At 38.7% G+C, this 26,131-nt stretch overlaps 1 protein-coding gene across 3 annotated transcripts in view; it reads left to right on the top strand.

Annotated features, from left to right (window-relative positions):
* Window positions 1–26,131, top strand: part of LOC126412349 (phosphatidylinositol 4-phosphate 3-kinase C2 domain-containing subunit alpha) — a 250,635-nt gene that overhangs the window by 141,181 nt on the left and 83,323 nt on the right. For all 3 annotated transcript variants that reach the window (XM_050081901.1, XM_050081902.1, XM_050081900.1), the window contains one exon: window positions 12,039–12,274. In XM_050081901.1, the coding sequence (XP_049937858.1) occupies window positions 12,039–12,274 (236 nt within the window). The remainder of the gene's footprint in view (window positions 1–12,038; window positions 12,275–26,131) is intronic.

Below are 26,131 nucleotides of genomic sequence, written 5' to 3'. Positions count from 1 at the left end.
GATCCATTCCCCAATTTCTGGCCTGACAGTAGCAGACAAAGTCATCGGGGACCCTATTGTTATCTCCAACACATTGGACCGCAATGTTGTGGAGATTTCAATTTCCTCCAACTATCACCCTGCCTTTCTCCATCAGAAATGAGCAGAGATGGCTTGGGCAATACCCTCCTCATCTCAGAATTGTGTTACAATGCCACCTTTATTATGAGGGAGCTAGATCATGCTCTCACTTCGTCTCAATCCTCCGCCCCAAGGCCAGACACTGTTCACATTCAGGCGTTGCAGCACCTTTCTCTTGTGGGCAAGCACTTTCTGCTTAATACGTACAACTGTATCTGGGCAGAGGGCACGTTTCCCAGACACTGGCATGAAACCATCATCATACCCATATCTAAACCTGGTGATGGCAAACTCCTTCCTTCTAGCTACCATCCCATTTCTCTCACCAGCCGTGTTTGCAAGGTAATGGAACATATGATTCATGCTTGGCTGGTGTGGTGGCTTGAGTCTCGCAATTTACTAACCACTGTACAGTGTGGATTTCAAGTGCACCATTCTGCAGTTGATCATCTTGTCACTTTGTCTACCCATGTTGTGAATAGTTTTCTGCAGAAATCCCAGACTGTGACTTCAAAATTCATGGGACTCATGCTCGATAGAAAACTTTCTTGGTCCTCCCACATGTCTTATCCGGCAGCCAGCTGTATGCAGTCCCATAATGTTCTACATGTCCTCAATGGTACTTCCTGGAGTGCAGATCAAACCACCCACCTCTGTTTGAATTGTTTCCTCGTCCATTCGAAACTAGATTATGGGTACTTCGTTTATGCATCTGCATGTCCATCCCTCTTACACCATCTCAGTACTACCCACCATCTTGACATCTGTTTGGCCACTGGTGCCTTTTACACTAGCCCGGTTGAGAGTCTGTCTGCAGAAGCTGCTGAACTACTACTGTCCTACCTCTGTGACTTTCTATTAGCAGATATGCATGCCATTTGTCTGCCATACATGGCCACTCATCCTATGCTGCCTCCTTCAATAACTACCTTGATCTCCAGTATGGGGCGTGTCCCTTGTCACAGTTACATTGTGGAGTTCACTTTCGGCTCTTGCTGCAGCAGCTTAACTTCGTGTTACCTGCAACTTTCGGGGTGGGTGTGAACCCTTCACCACCTCGGTTTCGTGTGGCGACTGATGTTCACCTTGGCCTTCATTCACTTCCTAAGACCACTACTCCAGCTCACCCTATTGCCTTCAGTTTTGCGGCCTCTGCACAGAACTTTAAACTGTACCTTTGTGTACACTGATGGCTCTCTTACTGACCATGATGTCGGGTGTGCCTTTGTCATTGGCGCTGACGTTTTTTGGTATCGGCTTCCGGAGCACTGCTCAGTATTTACAGCAGAGCTGTTTGTCCTGTATCAGGCCACAGAGTACATTTGGCGACACAGGCTTTTCAATTGTCTCATCTGCTCACTCTCACACAGTGCCCTTTAAAGCCTCTGTGTGCTGCACACCATCCATCCCTTAATGCAATGGGTATAGGAAAGCTGTCACTTGCCCACTCTTGATGGAGCCACTGTGATTTTTGTGTCAGTTCTTGGTCATATCAGTCTGACAGGAATCAAGGCTGCTGACGCTACTGCCAAGACTGCAATCCTTGTACCTCAGCCAGCTAGTTCTTACATTCCCTTCGATTATCTCTGAGTTGCCGTCAGTCGGTTTTGTGTCCCTTTGGCATCACCTTTGATCCTCCTTTCATGGGAACAAGCTCCGTGTTATTAAGTCCCTCCCAGCAGCTTGGACGGCCTCCTCTTGGCCCTTTCCCCACTAGGAGTTCATTCTAACTAGGTTGCGTATTGGGTACTGTCTTTTTAGCCATTGCCGTTTGTTAAGTGGTTTTCCCCCACCACTTTGTGCACATTGCACCCAACTTTTGACTGTCCGCCGTTTCGTAATGGAATGCCCTTTTTTTAACCACTTATGCTCCCGGTTGGTGTTTGCCATCTGAGTTATCGGCCGTCTTAGTGAACAACGAGTGGGCTGTCAACTGCATTCTACTTTTTATGCATTGTAGCGATATGGCAAAGGCCATTTGATTTTTAGTTCTGGACTTCCGTTTTACTATGGCGTGTTTTATAGACCTTTCTGCACATCCCTGTTTTTCTGTCAATTGCACTTGACGTGTTGTCGTTTTTAACTCGTCTCTCTATCTTCATGTTCTACAGTTTTGACATGGTTTGTTTTTATGCCCTAAGGAGAGAGAGAGAGAGAGAGAGAGAGAGAGAGAGAGAGAGAGATTGATTGATTTTAAGTAGATAGTCATAATGTTTTGGCTCATCAGTGTAATCTTTTTCTTTGTTTTGCAGGTATTTGTTACACATTAAATGCCTGCACCATAGTACTTTACAGGCTGCTAGAGGAACAATAACGCAATTGTGCAGACCATTAATAAAGTGGAGTATCATGCAGTTATTTTTCAGCAGCAGCAGAAATGTTGCAGGTGTTTTGGGCTAGTCCAGATGACTTCAGACAATTCTCCACTTTATCAATGGTCTGTCCCATTTTGTCTTTGCTCTTCTAGTGTCATGCTGTAATGCTGTAATGCTGTGGGACACACATTTCATTGTATAAGATGTCTGTAGATGTGTACCTGCAAAGAAACAAAAAAATTAAACGCATAACTTTATTTTTTTGAAGTGACAGTCATAACTTTGGGTACCCATTGTAAAGATGCACTCTGACAAAATACACAGGAATATATATCAGGAACAATGGAACCTGTTGGCGTACACTATTATGAAAAGGATAGACTGATCATATAGAGGAGACGTTGAGTTGCAGACAGGCACAACGAAAAGACTGCTATACATTTAAGCTTTTGAACAAAGCATCTTCTAAAATAGAACGCCCATCTGTTTCCACCCACAGTGGCTCTGTCTGTGTGTGTGTGTGTGTGTGTGTGTGTGTGTTTGTGTGTGTGTGTGTGTGTGTGTGTGTTCTAACATTTTCCGCAGCAAAAAATATCATCATCTTATTTCTGTAAGCTATTGATCACACATATGAACTTTAGTGTCAACTTACTCATTGATTAACGGTGTACTAGAACTGCTATGCAGAACAAAATTCTCTTCTTAGACATACAAATATCTTTGTCGTCTCACTCGTATCTCGAGCTTTAGAAAACATTAAGTCATTGAGACATAAGAGTTGGTTTAAAAACCGTATGAAATATAAACATGCGTCTTGATTTCTCAGAGTCCAAGACATGAAGTAATTTAAAAGTCTCTAGTCTCAAGCAAATCCAATACATGAATGAATGTGCATAGCAATCTATCTTCAACTGTTTAATAGTCTTTTTTTCCAATCACCGCAGACACTAACATATCAAAGAATATGACATAATTATTCGTTGAGCTCTCCTCATGTCTTCTGTGGCGCTAGCGGCAAACACTTGTTGTCATCAGTCTCTCACCCCTCTTACAGTCTTCTAATAACAAACTTCCGACCTGCACATAGAAACAGGTGGATCAGTAGAAACGTTCTCTCTCTCCCACACTTGTACGTAAAATATCAGGTATCCGAGACAGTTGAAGGTTGAGTGCTTCTAGAATTTGCATCAAAATTCTTGAGGCACTACATATCCCTCCCCTTAGCTCGAACACGCGATATTTTATACATATTCATTATGTACAATAATATTACACAAGACAATTCAAATCTTTTGACAGTACCTTTCTTTTTACTAACAACTGTGCATATTTTACCACTATTACAAAACATGAACCTTTCAGTCCATGTTGGAGTTAGCTCTTTTCAATCTAAAAAAAACTCCTGAGTACCAAATCTTTGTTTTCTGTTCCTCTTCCAATCATAAATTCCAGGTGCACATAACTCATGAATACTCCACTGCTTTGCTCTTACTTCATGTACTACTTTTCCTAAGTATGTACTTATTCATTACTTACGTAATCTGGAGGAACTCTGGGTAGAATAAAGTGTTCCCTTCTTCTGACACTTGTAAGTCTAAAATGTAAAAATGCTAGTGCTGCATAGAATTCAAACTTACCAGACTTATCTCTTTAAACATTTTACTTCTGTCACATACTTCCCTTTTACCCTTTAGGAATAGTAACTATATCTTAAGTGGGTTGATCCATGGATACCCTTTCTCCTTACGTTTTGGTAGGTACGTCCCTTTCTTATTCTTATACTCCTATGGTACTGGTCAATCCCCTTCTTGGTGCCCCTGTCTGTGCAGTATAGGTCAGACTTCCATAGGTCTGCCTATCCGCCCTTTTTCTCATCCAGTAATGTCGAGTGCGCCGTCCATATTTTTCTTCAGTAGTCCTCCTGGTTCATTGCCCTAGCATACATCTTAATGAATACTATTCTTAAATATTCTCTGGTAAAATTACAAATCTACTTTACACTTCTATTCCACTTCCTAATACTTTACATCTAATACCCTAGAGTCATCTTTCACTCCTCACTTTTACCATATAAACAGACATCATGCCCACACATAGAAGTTGCTATGTCTACTTTATTTACCAACTCCCAGTAGATACTGTGCCTTTTTTCAAAGGACTAGCACAGCACATGTAAATATACTTTTGAGAGCAACAAAAAATAATGATGCAGAACCGTCTCATATCAACAATGTAATATGTGCAACGATTCAGATGTACATATATCTTTATTCCCCAAATCCCTTGGCAGTTCTGACATCACTTTAGGTTTCTAATTCATAATTTTTCTGTTTGTGTTTAAGTGTATGTAGATGTGCGTGTGTGTGTGTATCGTGATTCTTCAGCATACTTATATGAAATAAGTTGAAAGTTATTGCAAACCACGGGAAATAAGGAGGACTTCATCGATAGAAGTATATGCATATGGATAGAGGGAAAGATAAGCCGGTACTCAAGTGAGAATTAAGAAAGGATAAAATAGAACTGATTACTAAGATTGAAGAAGAGAAAGAAGATAGCCCCAAAGACCCTTCCCACCCCCCTTCCCCAGGATCCCTACTTCGCCGGTACTTGAGTGAGAAGCCAGAGGAGGTATGATGTTAAACGTCTCCTACAGAACGGACATTCTCAGCTTCCACTTTGAAGCCCCTGAAGAAAAATCTTAGCAACGCCTATGGAATGGCAAATGGTGAAGAATCAATTACTCTTGTCTGCGAGTGGTGTCTGTAAGCTATTGATCACACATATGAACTTTAGTGTCAACTTCTCATTGATTGATGGTGTACTAGAACTGCTATGCAGAACAAAATTCTCTTCTTAGACATATAAATATCTTCGTTGTCTTACTCATAACTTGAGCTTTAGAAAACATTAAATACATTGAGACATAAGAGTTGGTTTAAAAACCATATGAAAATATAAACATGCGTCTTGACTTCTCAGAGTCCAAGACATAAAGTAATTTAAAAGTCTCTAGTGACAAGCGATTCCAATACATGAATGTGCATAGCATTCTATCTTCAACTATTTAATAGTCTTTTTACAATCACCACAGACACTAACACATCAAAGAATACGACATCATTATTTGTTGAGTTCTCCTCATGTCTTCTGTGATGCTGGCGGCAAATACTTGTTGTCGTCAGTGACTTGCCTGTCTTACAATCTTCTAATAACAAACTTCCGATGTGCAAATGGAAACAGGTGGATCAGTAGAAACATTGTCACTCTCCTGCACTCGTACCTAAATTGTCGGGTGTTCGAGATGGTTGAAGGCCGAGTGTTTCTAGAATTTAGACCAAACTTCTTGAGGCACTATGGTGTGTGTCTCTTCCAGAAGAAAGGCTGAAAGATTAAATGTATAGCAGTCTTGACATTGTCCCTGTCTCTGAAGACAAACGTTGCAATGTCCCAAGAAGAAAATCTGTAATTGTAAAACTATTGAAGAAATGGCTGACTTACCTACAAAATGACTTCCAGGTGAATTGCAGGTATGTTGCTGTTGTGGTCTTCAGTCAAGAGACTGGTTTGATGCAGCTCTCCATGCTATTCTATCCTGTGCAAGCTTCTTCATCTCCTAGTACCTACTGCAACCTACATCCTTCTGAATCTGTTTAGTGTATTCATCTCTTGATCTCCAAGTTCTGATACAAATTTCTCTTCTCCCCAATTCTATTCAACACCTCCTCATTAGTTATGTGATCTACCCATCTAATCTTCAACATACTTCTGTAGCACCACATTTCGAAAGCTTCTATTCTCTTCTTGTCCAAACTATGTATCATCCATGTTTCACTTCCATATATGGCTACGTTCCATACAAATACTTCCAGAAACGACTCTCAGACACTTGAATTTATACTTGTTGTTAACAAATTTCTCATTTTCAGAAACGCTTTCCTTGCCTTTGCCAGTCTACATTTTATATCCTCCCTACTTCAACCATCATCAGTTATTTTGCTCTCCAAATAGCAAAACTCATTTACTACTTTCCTAATTTAATTCCCTCAGCTTCACCCGATTTAATTCAACTACATTCCATTATCCTCTTTTTGCTTTTGTTGATGTTCATCTTATATCGTCCTTTCAAGACACTGTCCATTCTGTTCAGCTGTTCTTCTAGGTCCTTTGCTGTCTCTGACAGAATTACAATGTCATCGGCGAACCTCTAAGTTTTATTTCTTCTCCATGAATTTTAATTCCTACTCTGAATTTTTCTTTTGTTCCCTTTGCTGCTTCCTCAGTATACAGATTGAATAACATCAGGGATTGGCTACAACCCTGTCTCACTCCCTTCCCAACCACTGCTTCCCTTTCATGCCCCTCGACTCTTATAACTGCCATCTGGTTTCTGTACAAATTGTAAATAGCCTTTCGCTCCCTGTATTTTACCCCCACCATCTTCAGAATTTAAAAGAGATTATTCCAGTCAACATCATCAAAAGCTTTCTCTAAGTCTGCAAATGCTAGAAACGTAGGTTTGCCTTTCCTTAATCTTTCTTCTAAGATAAGTCATAGGGTCAGTACTGCCTCACGTGTTCCAACATTTATACGGAATCCAAACTGATCTTCCTCGAGGTCGGCTTCTGCCAGTTTTCCCATTCGTCTGTAAAGAATTCGTGTTAGTATTTTGCAGCCGCAGCTTATTAAAATTATAGTTCGGTAATTTTCACATCTGTCAACACCTGCTTTCTTTGGGATTGGAATTATTATATTCTTCTTGAAGTCTGAGGGTATTTCGCCTTTCTCATACATCTTGCTCTCCAGATGGTAGAGTTTTGTCAGGACTGGCTCTCCCAAGGCTGTCAGTAGTTCTAATGGAATGTGGTCTACTCTCGGGGCCTTGTTTCGACTCAGGTCTTTTAGTGCTCATAGCAGGTGTACTTAGTAACATTTAAATGCAAGGAACACACCATTGTGTTTAGCCAACATATTAATTGCTCAGTGTGTCAGAATGGCTGGCCAGTACTGTCTTCATGGGTGCAAATAATTGACAGGCACACACAGAAGCAGAAACACTATACCTAGGTTTTATACCCTCTATATTCCTTCCATGCAAAATACAGGTTTGAGCAAATAAAATTGGTAAGGAGAACAGAGTTCCAGGGTACAAAGAAACACAGCAGAGGAAAGGAAATACAGTAATAACCTGACTATAGCAGATATTAAAAGTGACCACCATTCATATCTTGGCAGTTTTGGGCCCTGGTCTGGTAGTTGCTGAAGGCTGGACTGCTGGGATTGTAGCAGTTTCATCCAAAATGTTCTGCTGCAGTTCTTGAGGATGAAGAGGGTAGTCTCAACTACTGCATCCCTTTCACGTCCTTCAACTCTCAAAACTACAGTGTGGTTTCTACACAAATTATAGGTAACTTTCCTCTTCCTGGAGTTTATCTGCTACTTTCAGAATTTCCATTAAACATTGTCAAACACTTCCTATAAATTTACAAATGCTATAAATCCAGGTTTGCTTTTCTTTAACTATCCTCTAAGATGAGACACAAGGTCAGTAGGGCCTTGCATGTTCCTACATTTTGGAACCCAAAGTAATCTTCCTGAAGTTTGAATAGAAGGGATTGGCTGATAGGACATGATGAGGCATCAAGAATTATCCATTTCAGTTAAAAAAAAAAAGTTTGGGTGGTGAAAATTGGAGAGGGAGACAAAGACTTGACCACAGCAAGCAGGTTCAAATTGATGTAGGTTACAGTATTTATGCAGAGATGAAGAGACGTGCGTGGCATAATCTCACATGGAGAGCACCATCAGACATGTCTTTAAACTGGTCATTTAACTGAAGACCATGATAATGCAACAAAAAATGGCTATTCTCAACCACTCACTTACAGATTAAATATACTGATTTGATGATTATTATTATTTGGCCTTTCTTGCTTGGTATGTATGTGGTTGGGAGATTAGAGGCTGTGTCCTGCAGGAAAGTCCCACTCCATGTGGTTCACACAGTCCAATGGAACATCAATGCAACCAGGTTTTCCAGCCATTATTGTGTGGTGTACAGAATCTTCATGAATCGGATCATTGATTTTAAAGTGACCAAGGCCATTTATATGCACAGACAACTGCTTGGGTGTACTCATGTTGAAATGAAATGTCGCACAATAGTTATACTGCAGACCTTCACATGTGGTTCTTCCTGCGATAGAAGTTTATTGCGACAGGACTGCAATAGAATGTAGTAGGTGGATGTACTTGACAGATTTTGCTTATAGGTCGCTTACTAAGAATGGCTCGTGTGGTGTGGGGTTGACAGTGGGGTTGCATAGAAATCAGGTATGTTGTGTAGTTTTCCTGGGTGAAAGAATAAAATTTTCACAGCTAAATGCAGGATTCTGGATTGTATATCAGTCATTTAAGGAAACAGGAGGAACTAATAAATGTCCTAATAAGGGATACGATCGAATTTATGAAGATGTTTAGTTCAGGATTGACGGTGATTTTCTACATATTACATTCCTGTTGCATTTTTGGTCTTCTTCTTCTTCTTATAAATTCCAAGTTGCGTTTTTTCCCACGTTTTACAGCAATATGAACTGAGCACTTGTTTTGATGCAATGTTTTGGTTTGTGTTGCCGACTGTCAGATGTTATTGTCAAAGATCGAATATTATTGCCAACTTTCGAGTGTAATTGTTGAAGTATCTGTAATCTGATTGTGTATGAATTTGTGGCATACTATCCACAAGTTCATCAAGGCACTGTTGGTCCAGATTGTCCCACTCCCCAATGAGTATTCGGCATAGATCCCTCATAGTGGTTGGTGTATCACGTCGTCCATAAACAGCCCTTTTCAATCTATCCAAGGCATGTTCGATGGGGTTTGGCCAGTCTAGTCAAGCAATGTCCTTGTCCTGTGGTTGTGTGTGTGTGTGTGTGTGTGTGTGTGTGCGCCCCCAGAAGGCGAAGGAGGGGGGGCCGAAGCCCCCCCCCCCCCCCCCCCCCCCCCCCCCCCCGCCTCCGGTTGTGTGAGCGGGATGATTTTTTTTGCTTACTATTTGTATTTCTTTTATTAAGTGTAGTAGGGAGCCTGTGCTGATGTATGTTAGTTCATTTATCACATGTTTGTTTTCAGTTATGGCTTTCTGAATGTGGAAGTTTTCTTGCATTTGTATGATTGTCATGGCTGCTTATTCTCATTATTTTTTTGCAGTCGTGTTATGGAGTCTCAGATGTATTTTCTTGAACCTGTTGTCCATGTTGACAGGGAATGCTTGACATAGCTGTATTAACATCTTCAACTTTTGCAGTCCTGTCTTCCTCAGTTGCGTTAATATTACAGGGACACACACACACACACAAATGCATACACAGACATACTTCAATAATTACAGTCGAAAATTGGCAATAACATTCGATCTTTAACAATAACATCTGACAGTTGGCAACACTAACCAAAACATTGCCTCAAAACAAGTTTTCAGTTCATAGTGCTGTGAAATGTGGAAAAAACTGCAAATTGGCATTTATAAGAAGAAGAACAACACCAAAAATGCAACAGGAGCGTAATATGTAGAAAGTAGTTCACACAGCTTGAAGTACAGTTCAAAATATTACTTCATAAAGGCAAGAACCAACCACTAGAACTGTTTATAACCCATAGGTACAGTGACCAAAATGTAAACTAAATAGCAAACATATGTACACATGTACAGACGAATGGAAAAACTAGTAGAAGCCAACCTTGGTGAAGATCAGTTTGGATTCCGTAGAAACACTGGAACACGTGAGGCAATACTGACCTTACGACTTATCTTAGAAGAAAGATTAAGGAAAGGCAAACCTACGTTTCTAGCATTTGTAGACTTAGAGAAAGCTTTTGACAATGTTGACTGGAATACTCTGTTTCAAATTCTAAAGGTGGCAGGGGTAAAATACAGGGAGCGAAAGGCTATTTACAATTTGTACAGAAACCAGATGGCAGTTATAAGAGTCGAGGGACATGAAAGGGAAGCAGTGGTTGGGAAGGGAGTAAGACAGGGTTGTAGCCTCTCCCCGATGTTGTTCAATGTGTATATTGAGCAAGCAGTAAAGGAAACAAAAGAAAAATTCGGAGTAGGTATTAAAATTCATGGAGAAGAAATAAAAACTTTGAGGTTCGCCGATGACATTGTAATTCTGTCAGAGACAGCAAAGGACTTGGAAGAGCAGTTGAATGGAATGGACAGTGTCTTGAAAGGAGGATATAAGATGAACATCAACAAAAGCAAAACAAGGATAATGGAATGTAGTCTAATTAAGTCGGGTGATGCTGAGGGAATTAGATTAGGAAATGAGGCACTTAAAGTAGTAAAGGAGTTTTGCTATTTGGGGAGCAAAATAACTGATGATGGTCGAAGTAGAGAGGATATAAAATGTAGGCTGGCAATGGCAAGGAAAGCGTTTCTGAAGAAGAGAAATTTGTTAACATCCAGTATTGATTTAAGTGTCAGGAAGTCATTTCTGAAAGTATTCGTATGGAGTGTAGCCATGTATGGAAGTGAAACATGGACGATAAATAGTTTGGAGAAGAAGAGAATAGAAGCTTTCGAAATGTGGTGCTACAGAAGAATGCTGAAGATTAGATGGGTAGATCACATAACTAATGAGGAAGTATTGAATAGGATTGGGGAGCAGAGAAGTTTGTGGCACAACTTGACCAGAAGAAGGGATCGGTTGGTAGGACATGTTCTGAGGCATCAAGGGATCACCAATTTAGTATTGGAGGGCAGCGTGGAGGGTAAAAATCGTAGAGGGAGACCAAGAGATGAATACACTAAGCAGATTCAGAAGGATGTAGGTTGCAGTAGGTACTGGGAGATGAAAAAGCTTGCACAGGATAGAGTAGCATGAAGAGCTGCATCAAACCAGTTTCAGGACTGAAGACCACAACAACAACAACAATGTACATATGCCAGGCCACAGAAGATGCCTTGCAGAAAATAAAGGCAAAACGCGTATGGCATGAAATTGTGTTTAATTCAGTTGCTGTCAGACGGTCCATAAAGTAAAAATTATCAATATACCATAGCATTTCTCTAAGCCTACTAATGCAGTAAACAGAGGATTGCTTTTCGTATGTCTTACCTTCTAAGATGAATCATAAGGCTAGTATTGTCTTGTGTGCCTATCATAATGTTACCATGTGTAGGGCTTGATTAACTGTTCATTGCACTGCTTTGTACATCTACAAAGCAGAGTTTGAACTGAATTTTCTTCACCATCAGTCAGCGTTAATAATGCAGATTCCTTTGCTTGTTTGAATTGATGCAGCTCTAAAGAGGTATTGGTGAATGTGACCATGGATATGTAGTATTGCAGATATGAAAAGTTACCAAGAAAATTTTTAAATTATTTTCCTTTTATTCCTTGACCAGTCCAGCACATAAAATAATCATTAATGCTCATTTAATACACACACACACACACACACACACACACACACACACACACACACACACACTCACTCACTCACTCTACACTACACTTAATATACACCCAATGTAAAGTGATATTCCTTATTTATATAATTGTGTATTTGCATAATTGTGTGTTTGCATTATTATAGATGGTGTCCTCTGGAATACCAGGTGTAACGAAGGAGGCAGTAGAATATGTGCAACGGGCACTTCTGCCTAACTTGTCGAATCCTGAAGCAGCTGCAACGTTTGCAAGAATGATTGAAAGTTCTTTGAAGTCTTGGTTCACGCAGTTCAATTTCTTTCTCCATAATTTAGCACAGTTGAGATTTACTGGTGATCATAATGATGGTGAACTGCTCAGTTTTATTCCCAGGACCTACACGTACGTTTGTAATATTTTATATGATCTTTGGAAGTTATTTTTCTGAATGGTTTTGTTACATATTATATGGAACTTAGTGATTCTTACATACTGATCCAGCTATTGCTTCATGCATTATTTGATTTACAGTACTCTTTGTATCTTGATTTTTAAACATTTTAATTTGGTGGATAGCAGAGGTCATTTTATTTGGATGGTCATATTACACAAAAGTAGTAAAATGACAAAGTTGTTGCACAAGGAGTGATGGATCCCATGTTTTATTTGTATAGTAGTAGACATGATTCAGTTAATAGTCTGTAGAAAGAGCAGCTTGTTATGTGATAATTTACCACATTCTTAAAAATGAAAACTGCTAAGTGTGTTAAAGAACATGAATAACTGCCGTGATGCTACAGAAACAGCTTTGTGATACAAACTCATTTATTGCTATACTGCACAGTACATGTTGCCCTCATGGCTGCAGATACCAGAAATGTGCAACATGCATAAATTCATACACAATAAGTACAGCAATAAATAAAAGTTAGAGCAAGTAGGTTTTAATTGTGAGCACTAGCGTCAGTGAGCATGAGCATGAAAGAGAGAGAAAGAGAAATATGATAAAACACAGTTAATGAAGGTGGGGAGAAAGAAAGTGTCATGAAAAAGAAAAGAGAAAAAAGCATAACTGGGAGAAAATCGGATTGTCGGGTTTTATGTATGATGGGGAACAACTGGCCATACACATTACGTATTGCTGCTAATCTGTCTTTGACCAAACATTATAAGTCTGTAGCAAAAGTAATGAGAAGTAGTGTGGAAGCTGCTGTGGACTGTTGTATTAACAGTCATAAGTTGGTAGCCACAAGTGTGGTGATATGTGGCTCACAACAGACATGCAAGGGGACTCTGGAGATAAATAGTAGAATGCAAAAGTAAACTTTACTGCATAGTGGTAACCATGTAGCTGGTGGGGTGATGTCACTATACCAGGTCGAGTCTCTGGTTATGGGCGATGTGACTAGGTCCTGGGTTTAGAGTAATAGATGTGTCAGAGGCACATAAGTAAGTCTGAATTTCGGGGCAGGGGAGCACTTCTCATCACTGGAAACCAGTGGCAGCAGCATCGCTAGCAGCAGTCGTGGATTCAAGACCGGGCTGTGCATGCCATCAGCACAAAGTCATTCACAGTACTTCGTGCCATAGCTCTGCCATCCATGCCTGCTGCTGCCAACACTTAGTTCCTAGTGGGACTTTGCATCTCTGCGCCACCTACCATCTGACTCCTGCCAGAGGGCAGCGAGTCATACTCCGTGCAAAGTCAGATTGTTTGCAGAGTGCTGGGCAGTCTCATCCAAAGATGGACAGAAGCATCAGAGAAAGAGTTCGTGAATATTTTTGTTTAATGAATAGATGCATCTAAGATACTAGATAAGTGGGGCTTTTTTTTAAAAAAAGAGGATGATGAGACGACGGGTATTTAATCTCTGTGCAGTACTTTGATATGTGGGTACTGAGGAGTCGATGAAGTAGCCACGGCATGTGGTAGTCACATAATTCATCGATCTGCTACCACACTGACTTGGGATATGCGCCACTGACATGGTCATACAGACAGATAATGTAGATGGAACACACACAAGCATTTGTGGTTAGTTCCATTCATCTAATGTTTTCACTACTTGTGCCATGTAGAATTAAATCACAGTAGTGGAGTTTCCATTTCTCGTCCTGTGAAAATATATTCCAAAGATGCAGAGGCAAGAGGAACTCTTCTTGCAAATGGCGCAGTAGTTGCTGCCCAGTTGAAATGCTCATCCAACATTACCGTAACTCCTTCATTATTTTTTGATGTGGTACTGGAATACCATCCAGCAGAGTTGTAGGCAATCGTTCATGGAATTCTCAACTTAATTTGTGATGTGATACCATCAAGGGAAAGGGCTCAGACAGGGCCAACTGATATGGTTCCCGTTTGGCAGGCCACTCGTGCATAACCTAAAATGAAAGACTCTAAAGATATTTTGCTTCAGCAACCCTCATTTTTGAGAAAACTACCAGTAAAGTTCATGACCCACAATCAGCTCAGAACTGACACTTCCAGTTGCGACAAGGGTTAGTTTTCTCCCTAATGGGTCAATCCAAGTGAAGTGATCAATAAAAATTAAGTTGGTTACTTGACCATTTTGAAATATTTTGGTTTTTTATATGTGATTACCCTATAATTGAGAAGCTCAAAACTGTTTTTTAAATTTACCTTGCATCCTTACGGAATGGTGGCCATGTTTCTTTGTAAGTGCACGATGGTTTTTCAATTTTGAGACATAAGTGTTAATTTGAATATCTGTGACTGGGCTAAGTTACAACATTCCAGTTGACATGATTGTTTTCAGAACAGTCTCATCTAAAACATTGTTTATTACCCAAAGTACCTTAAATTAAAAAATAACCACCAAGGAGTGATTTGTCAGAGTATATTTTTTTAATCCAGTTAGATATTGTACACTACTAGCCTTATATAGAGCAAGAACATTGACATATGTTTCCTTAATTTTCTAATAAATTTTTGAAATTTGAAAAATCTTAATTTTTGTACAGTTTGAAGCTAGTTATCTCTGGTGGGCCTGTATATAAAAAATGTGATTTTTGCACATTTTGTACATCTATATGATAGCAAAGTACTGTAAAAATTTCATCTTTGATATCTGACTTTAAACAAAGATATAAATTTTTGAAAATGAGAAAATAATTTACATTACACTACAGTTGATCTTATGGCTCTTGCCTAATTCATGTGTGATACTGGCTAGACGAAGTCAATTATTATTGAAGTTAAGGTGCTGAATTATATGTAAAAACTTGAAAAATTACTGAACTAAACATTTATATTATCTTGAATAATTTAAAATAAATATTTTCAGTTTACATACTTTCAATGTGTCGTGCTTCCTAATCCTAGGTGTGATTGTTAAGAACACTTATTTCTTCAGACAGCTTTCTCCCAGTTGCTGTGCTAAGTACGTCACTAGTAGATTTCTTCCATGATATTCTTGGGACAGCAGGGTGGTAAAAATGCTTAAAAACATTATTGTTTTCCAAATGTGTTCTTTCACCATGTGCAAGTCACCATTGTCCATCACACACACATTCTGATATATCACTCAATGTTAAAGACAGAGACGTAATTCTACTTGCACAACGATCCTCATAAATTTAGGTTTCTGATGTTACATAGCATCGAACTGCATTTTCTGCAGTGCTGAGGAATTCGTGGAATCTCTTGTTCCTTTTATTGCTATACAGTTTTCAAATCTGGTTTGAAGTGTTGTTTTGATATGAAGGACTGAGAACTGTATCTTCTCGATAAAAAAAAAAATCTGTGGTACCTTTAATATTGTCCTTGCAAAAGGGATACATGTCCTCTGTTGTAAGAATTTGGTCTGTGGTCGTTCTTTCTAGGCTGGCTTTACTCACTTCATGTTTTGTTGTACCACCTCCTCCGTCACATGCAGTTTTACCACATCAAGAGGCAAAAAAGAACCATTCAACCTTCAATCTGAAATCAACTTTGTGGTTGCAAAGGTTTCAAAAATTCTTTTTGTTCTTGTATTGGCTACCACTTCCTTGTGAAAAGTATATGAGCTTCTCAACGTTGGGCAACTTTTCTTTATGTAATTTGTTACATACTTCTGAAATACATGGACATCCGAAGTGTTTTGTTCCAAGCAGTCACATGGAATGCAAGCTGAAGAACTGCAAACTTCATCATTCTCAATTTTGAAGCACAGACCAAATGGATGCACTGTTGCCTGGTCATTAATGCTGTGGTACCCAAGTATTTAATCTTTAACCACAAATTTAACATTTTCTGCAAAATCAGCTAGTACTATGCATTCGTTTCATAAAGTTGTGCTTTTTTGTTCTTCAAAAACTTGCTTTGGATTTTAGAAACGTAGTGACGACTTTTGATATTTTCTAAGTTATCAGTTACAGATTCAAAGTACTCTTCCTGAGATTTAACCATTGTTATTACTATAGCTGTGTTGGTTATGACCCATTGTTTGAAGGTAACATTGTCAGGCATTTCCTCGTCAGATTCCTTAAACAATCCAAGAATGGTTTCTTTACCAGAGCCTTTATCACACAAACTAATCATGCAGTCATAACTGTTAATGTCACAGACCATTAAATCTAGTAACTCCTTGTAATTAATGTCATTGAGTTTTGCACCTACAATCATTAGTTTGACTTTTTGATGACATAAACACATACAGTGTGTGTTCCTGAGGAGCTGACCAAAATACACCTCTTAGGATGAAGGTCACAAAATTTTGTCCTTCCAATTTTGCATTCAGGATGAGAAATTTTGAAAGCTACATAAAGTTCATTTAAATTTGACAGCACTAGACATTTCTGATTGATCCTTTAACTCCACTTACAACAACTCTTTTGCTGTCTTTGCTACCCAGACACATTCTGCTGTTTTATCATCTTCAAAAAATTGTTGTATCTATACAATCCTTTCTTCACTAATAGCTGATCCTTTTATCTTTCCTAAAACTAGTAGAAAGCCTTGCTCTTTTACAAATTGTTGAGTAAGTTTAACCAAATGATCAGAAACATTGAACTCATGAACTATTTTTTTTCTCTTCACCATGAATCTGGGAGCAAACTTAAATTTTTAACTTTATCTTCTTTAGGTGTCACTGAATTTCTTGATTAAGCTGAAATACTCAGTGTGAGATGATTCCGGAGATAGGTTTCCTTCTTTTTCATACATACTGTTAGTATCTGTGTTATTAAAGCATGAGTCTAAGTCTTTTGTAATTTTGTCTGAAATTTGTTTTACGTTGCTTTCTGTAGCTGCTTTTCTTTTTCTGCTACTCAATTTTCTCATTTTTGAAGCAGGAGATACTTCTAAACTAGAACTCGCAAAAACCAATTTGCTAATAGCTTTCTCATCGGGAGTATAAATGTCATTAACAAGGCTACATGCTTCTGGCCCCGCGGCATGAACCATGGACCTTGCCGTTGGTTGGGAGGCTTGCGTCCCTCAACGATACAGATAGCCATACCGTAGCTGCAACCACAATGGAGGGGTATCTGTTCAGAGAGGCCAGACAAACATGTGGTTCCTGAAGAGGGGCAGCAGCCTTTTCCGTAGTTGCAGGGGCAACAGTCTGGATGATTGACTGATCGGGCCTTGTAACACTAACCAAAACGGCCTTGCTGTGCTGGTACTGCGAACGGCTGAAAGCAAGTGGAAATTACAGCCGTAATTTATCCCGAGGGCATGCAGCTCTACTGTATGATTAAATGATGATGGCGTCCTCTTGGGTAAAATATTCCGGAGGTAAACTAGTCCCCCATTCGGATCTCCGGGCGGGGACTACTCAAGAGGACGTCGTTATCAGGAGAAAGAAAACTGGTGTTCTACGGATCGGAGTGTGGAATGTCAGATCCCTTAATCGGGCAGGTAGGTTAGAAAATTTAAAAATGGAAATGGATAGGTTAAAGTTAGATATAGTGGGAATTAGCAAAGTTTGGTGGCAGGAGGAACAAGACTTTTGGTCAGGTGATTACAGGGTTATAAATACAAAATCAAATAGGGGTAATGCAGGAGTAGGTTTAATAATGAATAAAAAAATTGGAGTATGGGTAAGCTACTACAAACAGCATAGTGAACGCATTATTGTGGCCAAGATAGACACAAAGCCCACGCCTACCACAGTAATACAAGTTTATATGCCAACTAGCTCTGTAGATGACGAAGAAATTGAAGAAATGTATGATGAAATAAAAGAAATTATTCAGATAGTGAAGGGAGACAAAAATTTAATAGTCATGGGTGACTGGAATTCGGTAGTAGAAAAAGGAAGTGAAGGAAACGTAGTAGGTGAATATGGATTGGGGGAAGAAATGAAAGAGGAAGCCGTCTGGTAGAATTTTGCACAGAGCACAACTTAATGACAGCTAACACTTGGTTCAAGAATCATAAAAGAAGGTTGTATACATGGAAGAAGCCTGGAGATACTGACAGGTTTCAGATAGATAATATAATGGTAAGACAGAGATTTAGGAACCAGGTTTTAAATTGTAAGACATTTCCAGGGGCAGATGTGGATTCTGACCACAATCTATTGGTTATACAGTAGAAGAAGAATGGGTAGCTTTGAGGGATGGAATAGTGAAGGCAGCAGAGGATCAAGTAGGTAAAAAGATGAGGGCTAGTGGAAACTCTTGGGTAACAGAAGAAATATTGAATTTAATTGATGACAGGAGAAAATATACAGTGCAGTAAATGAAGCAGGCAGAAAGGAATACAAACGTCTCAAAAATGAGATCGACAGGAAGTGCAAAATGGCTAAGCAGGGATGGATAGAGGATGTAAGGATGTAGGATTTAGAAGCTTATTTCACTAGGGGTAAGATAGATACTGCCTACAGGAAAATTAAAGGGACCTTTGGAGAAAAGAGAACCACTTGTATGAATATCAAGAGCTCAAATGAAAACCTTAGTTCTATGATAAGAAGGGAAAGCAGAAAGGTGGAAGGAATATATAGAGGGTCTATACAAGGGCAATGTACTTGAGGACAATATTATGGAAATGGAAGACGATGTAGATGAAATGGGAGATAAGATACAGCGTGAAAAGTTTGACAGAGCACTGAAAGACCTGAGTCGAAACAAGGCCCCGAGAGTAGACCACATTCCATTAGAACTACTGACAGCCTTGGGAGAGCCAGTCCTGACAAAACTCTACCATCTGGTGAGCAAGATGTATGAGACAGGCGAAATACCCTCAGACTTCAAGAAGAATATAATAATTCCAATCCCAAAGAAAGCAGGTGTTGACAGATGTGAAAATTACCGAACTATCATTTTAATAAGCTGCAGCTGCAAAATGTTGTTGTTGTTGTGGTCTTCAGTCCTGAGACTGGTTTGATGCAGCTCTCCATGCTACTCTATCCTGTGCAAGCTTTTTCATCTCCCAGTACCTACTGCAACCTACATCCTTCTGAATCTGCTTAGTGTATTCATCTCTTGGTCTCCCTCTACGATTTTTACCCTCCACGCTGCCCTCCAATACTAAATTGGTGATCCCTTGATGCCTCAGAACATGTCCTACCAACCGATCCCTTCTTCTGGTCAAGTTGTGCCACAAACTTCTCTTCTCTCCAATCCTATTCAATACTTCCTCATTAGTTATGTGATCTACCCATCTAATCTTCAGCATTCTTCTGTAGCACCACATTTCGAAAGCTTCTATTCTCTTCTTGTCCAAATTATTTATCGTCCATGTTTCACTTCCATACATGGCTACACTCCATACGAATACTTTCAGAAATGACTTCCTGACTGTTAAATCAATACTGGATGTTAACAAATTTCTCTTCTTCAGAAACGCTTTCCTTGCCATTGCCAGCCTACATTTTATATCCTCTCTACTTCGACCATCATCAGTTATTTTGCTCCCCAAATAGCAAAACTCCTTTACTGCTTTAAGGTCTCATTTCCTAATCTAATTCCCTCAGCATCACCCGACTTAATTAGACGACATTCCATTATCCTTGTTTTGCTTTTGTTGATGTTCATCTTATATCCTCCTTTCAAGACACTGTCCATTCCATTTAACTGCTCTTCCAAGTCCTTTGCTGTCTCTGACAGAATTACAATGTCATCGGCGAACCTCAAAGTTTTTATTTCTTCTCCATGAATTTTAATACCTACTCCGAATTTTTCTTTTGTTTCCTTTACTGCTTGCTCAATATACAGATTGAACAACATCGGGGAGAGGCTACAACCCTGTCTTACTCCCTTCCCAACCACTGCTTCCCTTTCATGTCCCTCGACTCTTATAACTGCCATCTGGTTTCTGTACAAATTGTAAATAGCCTTTCGCTCCCTGTAATTTACCCCTGCCACCTTTAGAATTTGAAAGAGAGTATTCCAGTCAACATTGTCAAAAGCTTTCTCTAAGTCTACAAATGCTAGAAACGTAGGTTTGCCTTTCCTTAATATTTCTTCTAAGATAAGTCGTAAGGTCAGTATTGCCTCACGTGTTCCAGTGTTTCTACGGAATCCAAATTGATCTTCCCCGAGGTTGGCTTCTACTAGTTTTTCCATTCGTCTGTAAAGAATTCGTGTTAGTATTTTGCAGCTGTGACTTATTAAGCTGATAGTTCGGTAATTTTCACATCTGTCAACACCTGCTTTCTTTGGGATTGGAATTATTATATTCTTCTTGAAGTCTGAGGGTATTTCGCCTGTTTCATACATCTTGCTCACCAGATGGTAGAGTTTTGTCAGGACTGGCTCTCCCACGGCCGTCAGTAGTTCCAATGGAATATTGTCTACTCCGGGGGCCTTCTTTCGACTCAGGTCTTTCAGTGCTCTGTCAAACTCTTCGCGCAGTATCATATCTCCCATTTCATCTTCATCTACGTCCTCTTCCATTTCCATAATATTGTCCTCAAGTACATCGCCCTTGTATAGACCCTCTATATACTCCTTCCACCTGCAAAATACTAACACGAATTCTTTACAGACGAATGGAAAAACTGGTAGAAGCCGACCTTGGGGAAGATCAGTTTGGATTCCGTAGAAATATTGGAACACGTGAGGCAATACTGACCCTACAACGTACCTTAGAAGATAGATTAAGGAAAGGCAAACCTACATTTCTAGCATTTGTAGACTTAGAGAGAGCTTTTGACAGTGTTGATTGTAATACTCTCTTTCAAATTGTAAAGGTGGCAGGGGTAAAATACAGGGAGCGAAAGGCTATTTACAATTTGTACAGAAACATGAAAGGGAAGCAGTGGTTGGGAAGGGAGTGAGACAGGGTTGTAACCTCTCCCCGATGTTATTCAGTCTGTATATTGAGCAAGCAGTAAAGGAAACAAAAGAAAAGTTCGGAGTAGGTATTAAAATCCATGGACAAGAAATAAAAACTTTGAGGTTCGCCGATGACATTGTAATTCTGTCAGACACAGAAAAAGGACCTGGAAGAGCAGTTGAATGGACTGGACAGTGTCTTGAAAGGAGGGTATAAGATGAACATTAACAAAAGCAAAACAAGGATAATTGAATGTAGTCGAATTAAATCAAGTGATACTGAGGGAATTAGATCAGGAAATGAGACACTTAAAGTAGTAAAGGAGGTTTGCTATTTGGGGAGCAAAATAACTGATGATGGTCGAAGTAGAGAGGATATAAAATGTAGACTGGCAGTGGCAAGGAAAGCGTTTCTGAAGAAGAAAAATTCATTAACATCGAGTGTAGATTTAAATGTCAGGAAGTCGTTTCAGAAAGCATTTGTATGGAGTGTAGCGATGTATGGAAGTGAAACATGGACAATAAATAGTTTGGACAAGAAGAGAATAGAAGCTTTCAAAATGTGGTGCTACAGAAGAATGCTGAAGATTAGATGGGTGGATCACGTAACTAATGAGGAGGTATTGAATAGAATAGGGGAGAAGAGGAGTTTGTGGCACAACTTGACAAGAAGAAGGGATCAGTTAGTAGGACATGGTCTGAGGCATCAAGGGATCACCGATTTAGTATTGGAGGGCAGCATGGAGGATAAGAATTGTAGAGGTAGACCAAGAGATGAATACACTAAGCAGATTCAGAAGGATGTAGGTTGCAGTAAGTACTGGGAGATGAATCAGCTTGCACAGGATAGAATGGCATGGAGAGCTGCAGCAAACCAGTCTCAGGACTGAAGATCACAACAACAACAACAACATTATTCTGATTCTGGATCCACCATAAATATTTTTGAGTAATGATTTGGGCAAAGAGAATTTCCAAGAGTCACAGTAAGTTTTACTCCGGAAGCTAATTTACCCACAGTTAACAAGGACACGTTTCCAAGTTTTATTATTTCCCTCAAACCTTTAATAACTGGCTTTTTATGAACATTGAGTGGATCAGAGTATTTTTTTTCCAAAAATGTGATTGTACCCCAGAATATGTTTTTTGTCATGATAGTCACGAACTGGTGACACAGAAGACTTACTTGTAATTTAAACAAAGTTTACCTATCTTCATCAAAGTCATTAACTTTGAAACTGAACCAGAAACTGTTTTGTGACACAATTCACTTACTATCTGTCCAATTGAGTACTGTTCATTCACTTTATTTCATTCCAATTAATCTTTGAAATTTATTTATTATTAATTTTTAAAATGATTTTAGTTAATTAAAAATTACACTCACAACAAAAGCACGTAAAATATTCTCCACTCTTAGTGAAGTATATACATCTGCTCTGAAAGAGGTTTCTGAGCAGACTGACTAAAACAGTGCCACACCCAGAAAATGTAATGGGGGTACACAGTTCATGTACAAAATGGTCACTGACGGCTGGGCTCCTGTGGAAACTTATAACTCTGTCGACTGAGCTTGTGTACACATCTGTCTTGAGGACTAAATTCATGCACAAAACTTCTCAACAATAGAGAAATTTCACATGTTTATTATGTTACTTTCATCATTTTAAACTTGTAATAATGTGCTGTGTAATTGCAAATAAACCAAGATGTAAATGGGCAATTTTTTGATGTATTATTAAGCAAAAGTTCCTACTGTTTAATATTTTATTATTAAAATAAATAAATAATACTAACTAAATATAGGATGTTAGTGTTAACTAAATATAGGTCACAGCTAAATTTTCTTACATTCAAACACTAAACAATTTAAATAGGCAACTTGTTCACAGTCAAATATCAGTGTAAAAATTTGTGCAGTACTTTGCTGTCATATAGGTGTACAAAATGTGCAAAAATCAAATTTTTATATTCAGTCCCACCAGAGATAACTAGTCCTAAATTTTACAAAAAATTAAGATTTTTCAAACTTAAGAAATTTATAAGAAATTAAGGAAACATTTGTCAGTGTTCTTACTGCATATAAAGCTAGTAGTTTATGATTTTGAACTAGAGAAAAAAATGTTCTCTGATAAATCAATCTTTGGTTGTTATTTTTGGGTAAAAAAGTGAATTGTTTAAATTTTCAGTGGCAATCTTTGGAGGTCATTTTGACTGGTTATTTTTTTAATTTAGGGTATTTTGTGTAATAAACAACTTTTCTAAAAACAGTCACGTCAATTGCAATGTTGTAACTTAAACCAATACAGAGTTATTCAAATTAATGCTAATATCTCCAATTTGAAAAACCACCATGCCCTTACAAAGAAACATGGCTACCATTTAGTAAGGGTTCAAGGTAAATTATTTTTAAAAAACTGTTTTGAACTTCTCAATTACAGGGTAATCACATATAAAAAAATCAAAATATTAAAAAAAGATCAAGCAACCCTCATTGGATCATTTTATATGTATTGACTCTAATGCTCTTCTTCAGAGTAATCTTACTCAGACTTGCTTTCATACAGTGAAGCTTAAAATTTTTTTTCGTTACTAGTCCAAGTCATTTGAGAAACTTATTTGCCTACTTGATTATTCCTTATTGATTTACTTACCTTATTAATCCTCTTATTCCTACCAATTTCAATCTGTAAATGAAAAAAGTAAAAACACTGCAGAATGCAACTGGCAGTCTAACAAAAGTTTCCTGCTTCCCAGGCAGATTGGTTGCTACAGCAGCTGCACTTTCATTAAACAGTGCATAACTTAAGGGTAGGTAAATAAGTGGTAATCAATCATTTCTTTCCTCAATTTGTATGAAAATACGCATCTGTGGACCTCTTATATGTTGATAAAAATGTACAGTCATCAATTATCTATCAATTCTGAAGCAGTTGTGTATCATGAACTTTAGGAATTGTTTTCTCAAACACAGGGAGGGGGAGTTGAGCCAAAGTATCTCAGTCTTTCTCATTGTACATAGTATACAAGTGACTAGCCAAATATGGGCGTGATTGGTTGGTTGTGTCTGAGGCCTTCCCATTGTAAAGTTACTTGCATAGAAACGATATTTATGGATGGACAGAACCAAGTCAATATCACTGACATACAAGGGAAACAAACGTGAGTCTGGGACTGACCCCTGTGAGACTCCTGAGAGAACGTGCTTTCAGGATGACTTTTCAATCCACAGACAATATATTGCTGTGTGTTTTTAAATAGCCTTCAAACCAATCCAAAACACTATCTGAAGAATTTAGTTGTCAGATTTTTCTCAGTAATACCTGGTGGTTATAATTCAAGTGCAGCTAGTCATGGAGGTCCGGTGTTGGCTGTAATTATCATGCGGCAGCAAAACTTAGTAAATATGCTGATGCATTAATGCAGAATTTGATTTAAGCTGGAAAACAATTACTTCCAATTTTAGTCACCAAACGAAAATCTGGTGCTGTACAGCATCTCTTCATTGTCTCTGGTGCTCATATTGAACAAATTGTGTAAGCGATAGTTAATAACAAAATCAGCAGTATGCCTTTCTTCTTTTGTTTTAAAACCCACACTAGATTTCTGCGAGTTGCTGCACTTTTATTAAACCAGCTGGTATGTCAAAGTTAAAAATATCAAAGGCTTTACTGAAGTAAGAAGACTGGACCTTGTGTCTTCACAGTTTCGATATGAAAGTGATAAGAATTCATTACGAAAGGACATAAAACTTTATTATGCGGTGGAATATTCTATGAGGTAAAAATAAAGAGATAAGCAGTAACTGTGTTTCTCAAAATTGTTAGTTAATAGTTTTCAACTGTGTTGGAAGAACTTGCCAACAGTCACTTAGAGTGTTCAGGCAGATTTCAGAAACTGAAACCAGGATTGCTAGAAAGATATTTGAAACTAACCCTCTCCCTTTGTTTGAAATAGTGGCTAAAACAGATGCTGAACAATTTAAGAGGAGCAGCAGTAGTTTTTTCTGTGTAACAGTTCCTCTCACAACGTACATACATGTAAATATAAAGCAATCTGTAATTAATTTTGTATAATTATCAGTGTAAGTAGATAGCACTAATAATTCATTGTTGGTATACTTTTCCGAAGTAGTTTACAGTGGCTGTTTCCATATTCTAATGTAAGAGATCTCTTCAAAAGAATTCCGGAACTTTGTCCACAAAATTTTTCTGCACTTACCTTTTACCTATTATACCTGGTGTCCTTCAAAATACTCTCCTCTACAGTTGATACACCATTCCCAATGCCGTTTCCACTTCCAGAAGCAGTCTTGGTGCGCCCCTTGTTGAATTGCGCGAAGCACTGTCTGTGATTTTTCTTGTATTTCATCTGTCTTTACAAATCGTCTTCCTTTTAATGGGGTTTTTAACTTTGGAAATAAGTCTGCAGGGGCCAGATCTGGACAGTATGGAGGATGAGGCAGCACAGTGATTTTGTTTTTAGTGCAGTAGTCACACGACAACAGGGATGAATATGTGGGTGCATTATTGTGAAGCAAGAGCCACGAATTGTCTTGCTGCATTTCAGGCCATTAACTTCTCACATTTTCACCCAGGCTTCGCAGTACGTCTCGATAGTACCAGTGATTAACAGTTTGTCCCTGTGGCATGAATTCCTGATGAACTAATCTTTCAAAGTCAAGAATATAGATGTTGAATGACGACCTGAATGAGGGTTATCTTTAACTTGTCTGGCCATTTTTAAACTGTTTGAACCATTCATAACACTGAGTACGGCTTAAGCACTCATCACGGAAGGCTTCCTCTATCATTTGGTATGTCTCTGTAAAGGTTTTCTTGATTTTCATGCAAAATTTAATGCAGACACATTGTTCCTCTAACTCTGTCATTTCGCAGACTGTGCGACACAGCATTTTGCTCCAACAAACCATTGGCACAAAATTACAAGTGTTCTGGAATTTTTTGAACAGACTACTTATAACTTGACTTGTTTAATACTGTCGCAGAAGGAGCTGAATAGCACAGTCACCGTGGT

Source organism: Schistocerca serialis, chromosome 7, assembly GCF_023864345.2.
Source record: "Schistocerca serialis cubense isolate TAMUIC-IGC-003099 chromosome 7, iqSchSeri2.2, whole genome shotgun sequence".
Lineage (NCBI taxonomy): Eukaryota > Metazoa > Arthropoda > Insecta > Orthoptera > Acrididae > Schistocerca > Schistocerca serialis.
Note: the sequence above shows the minus strand (reverse complement) of the source record. Positions and strands in the feature narration are given on the sequence as shown.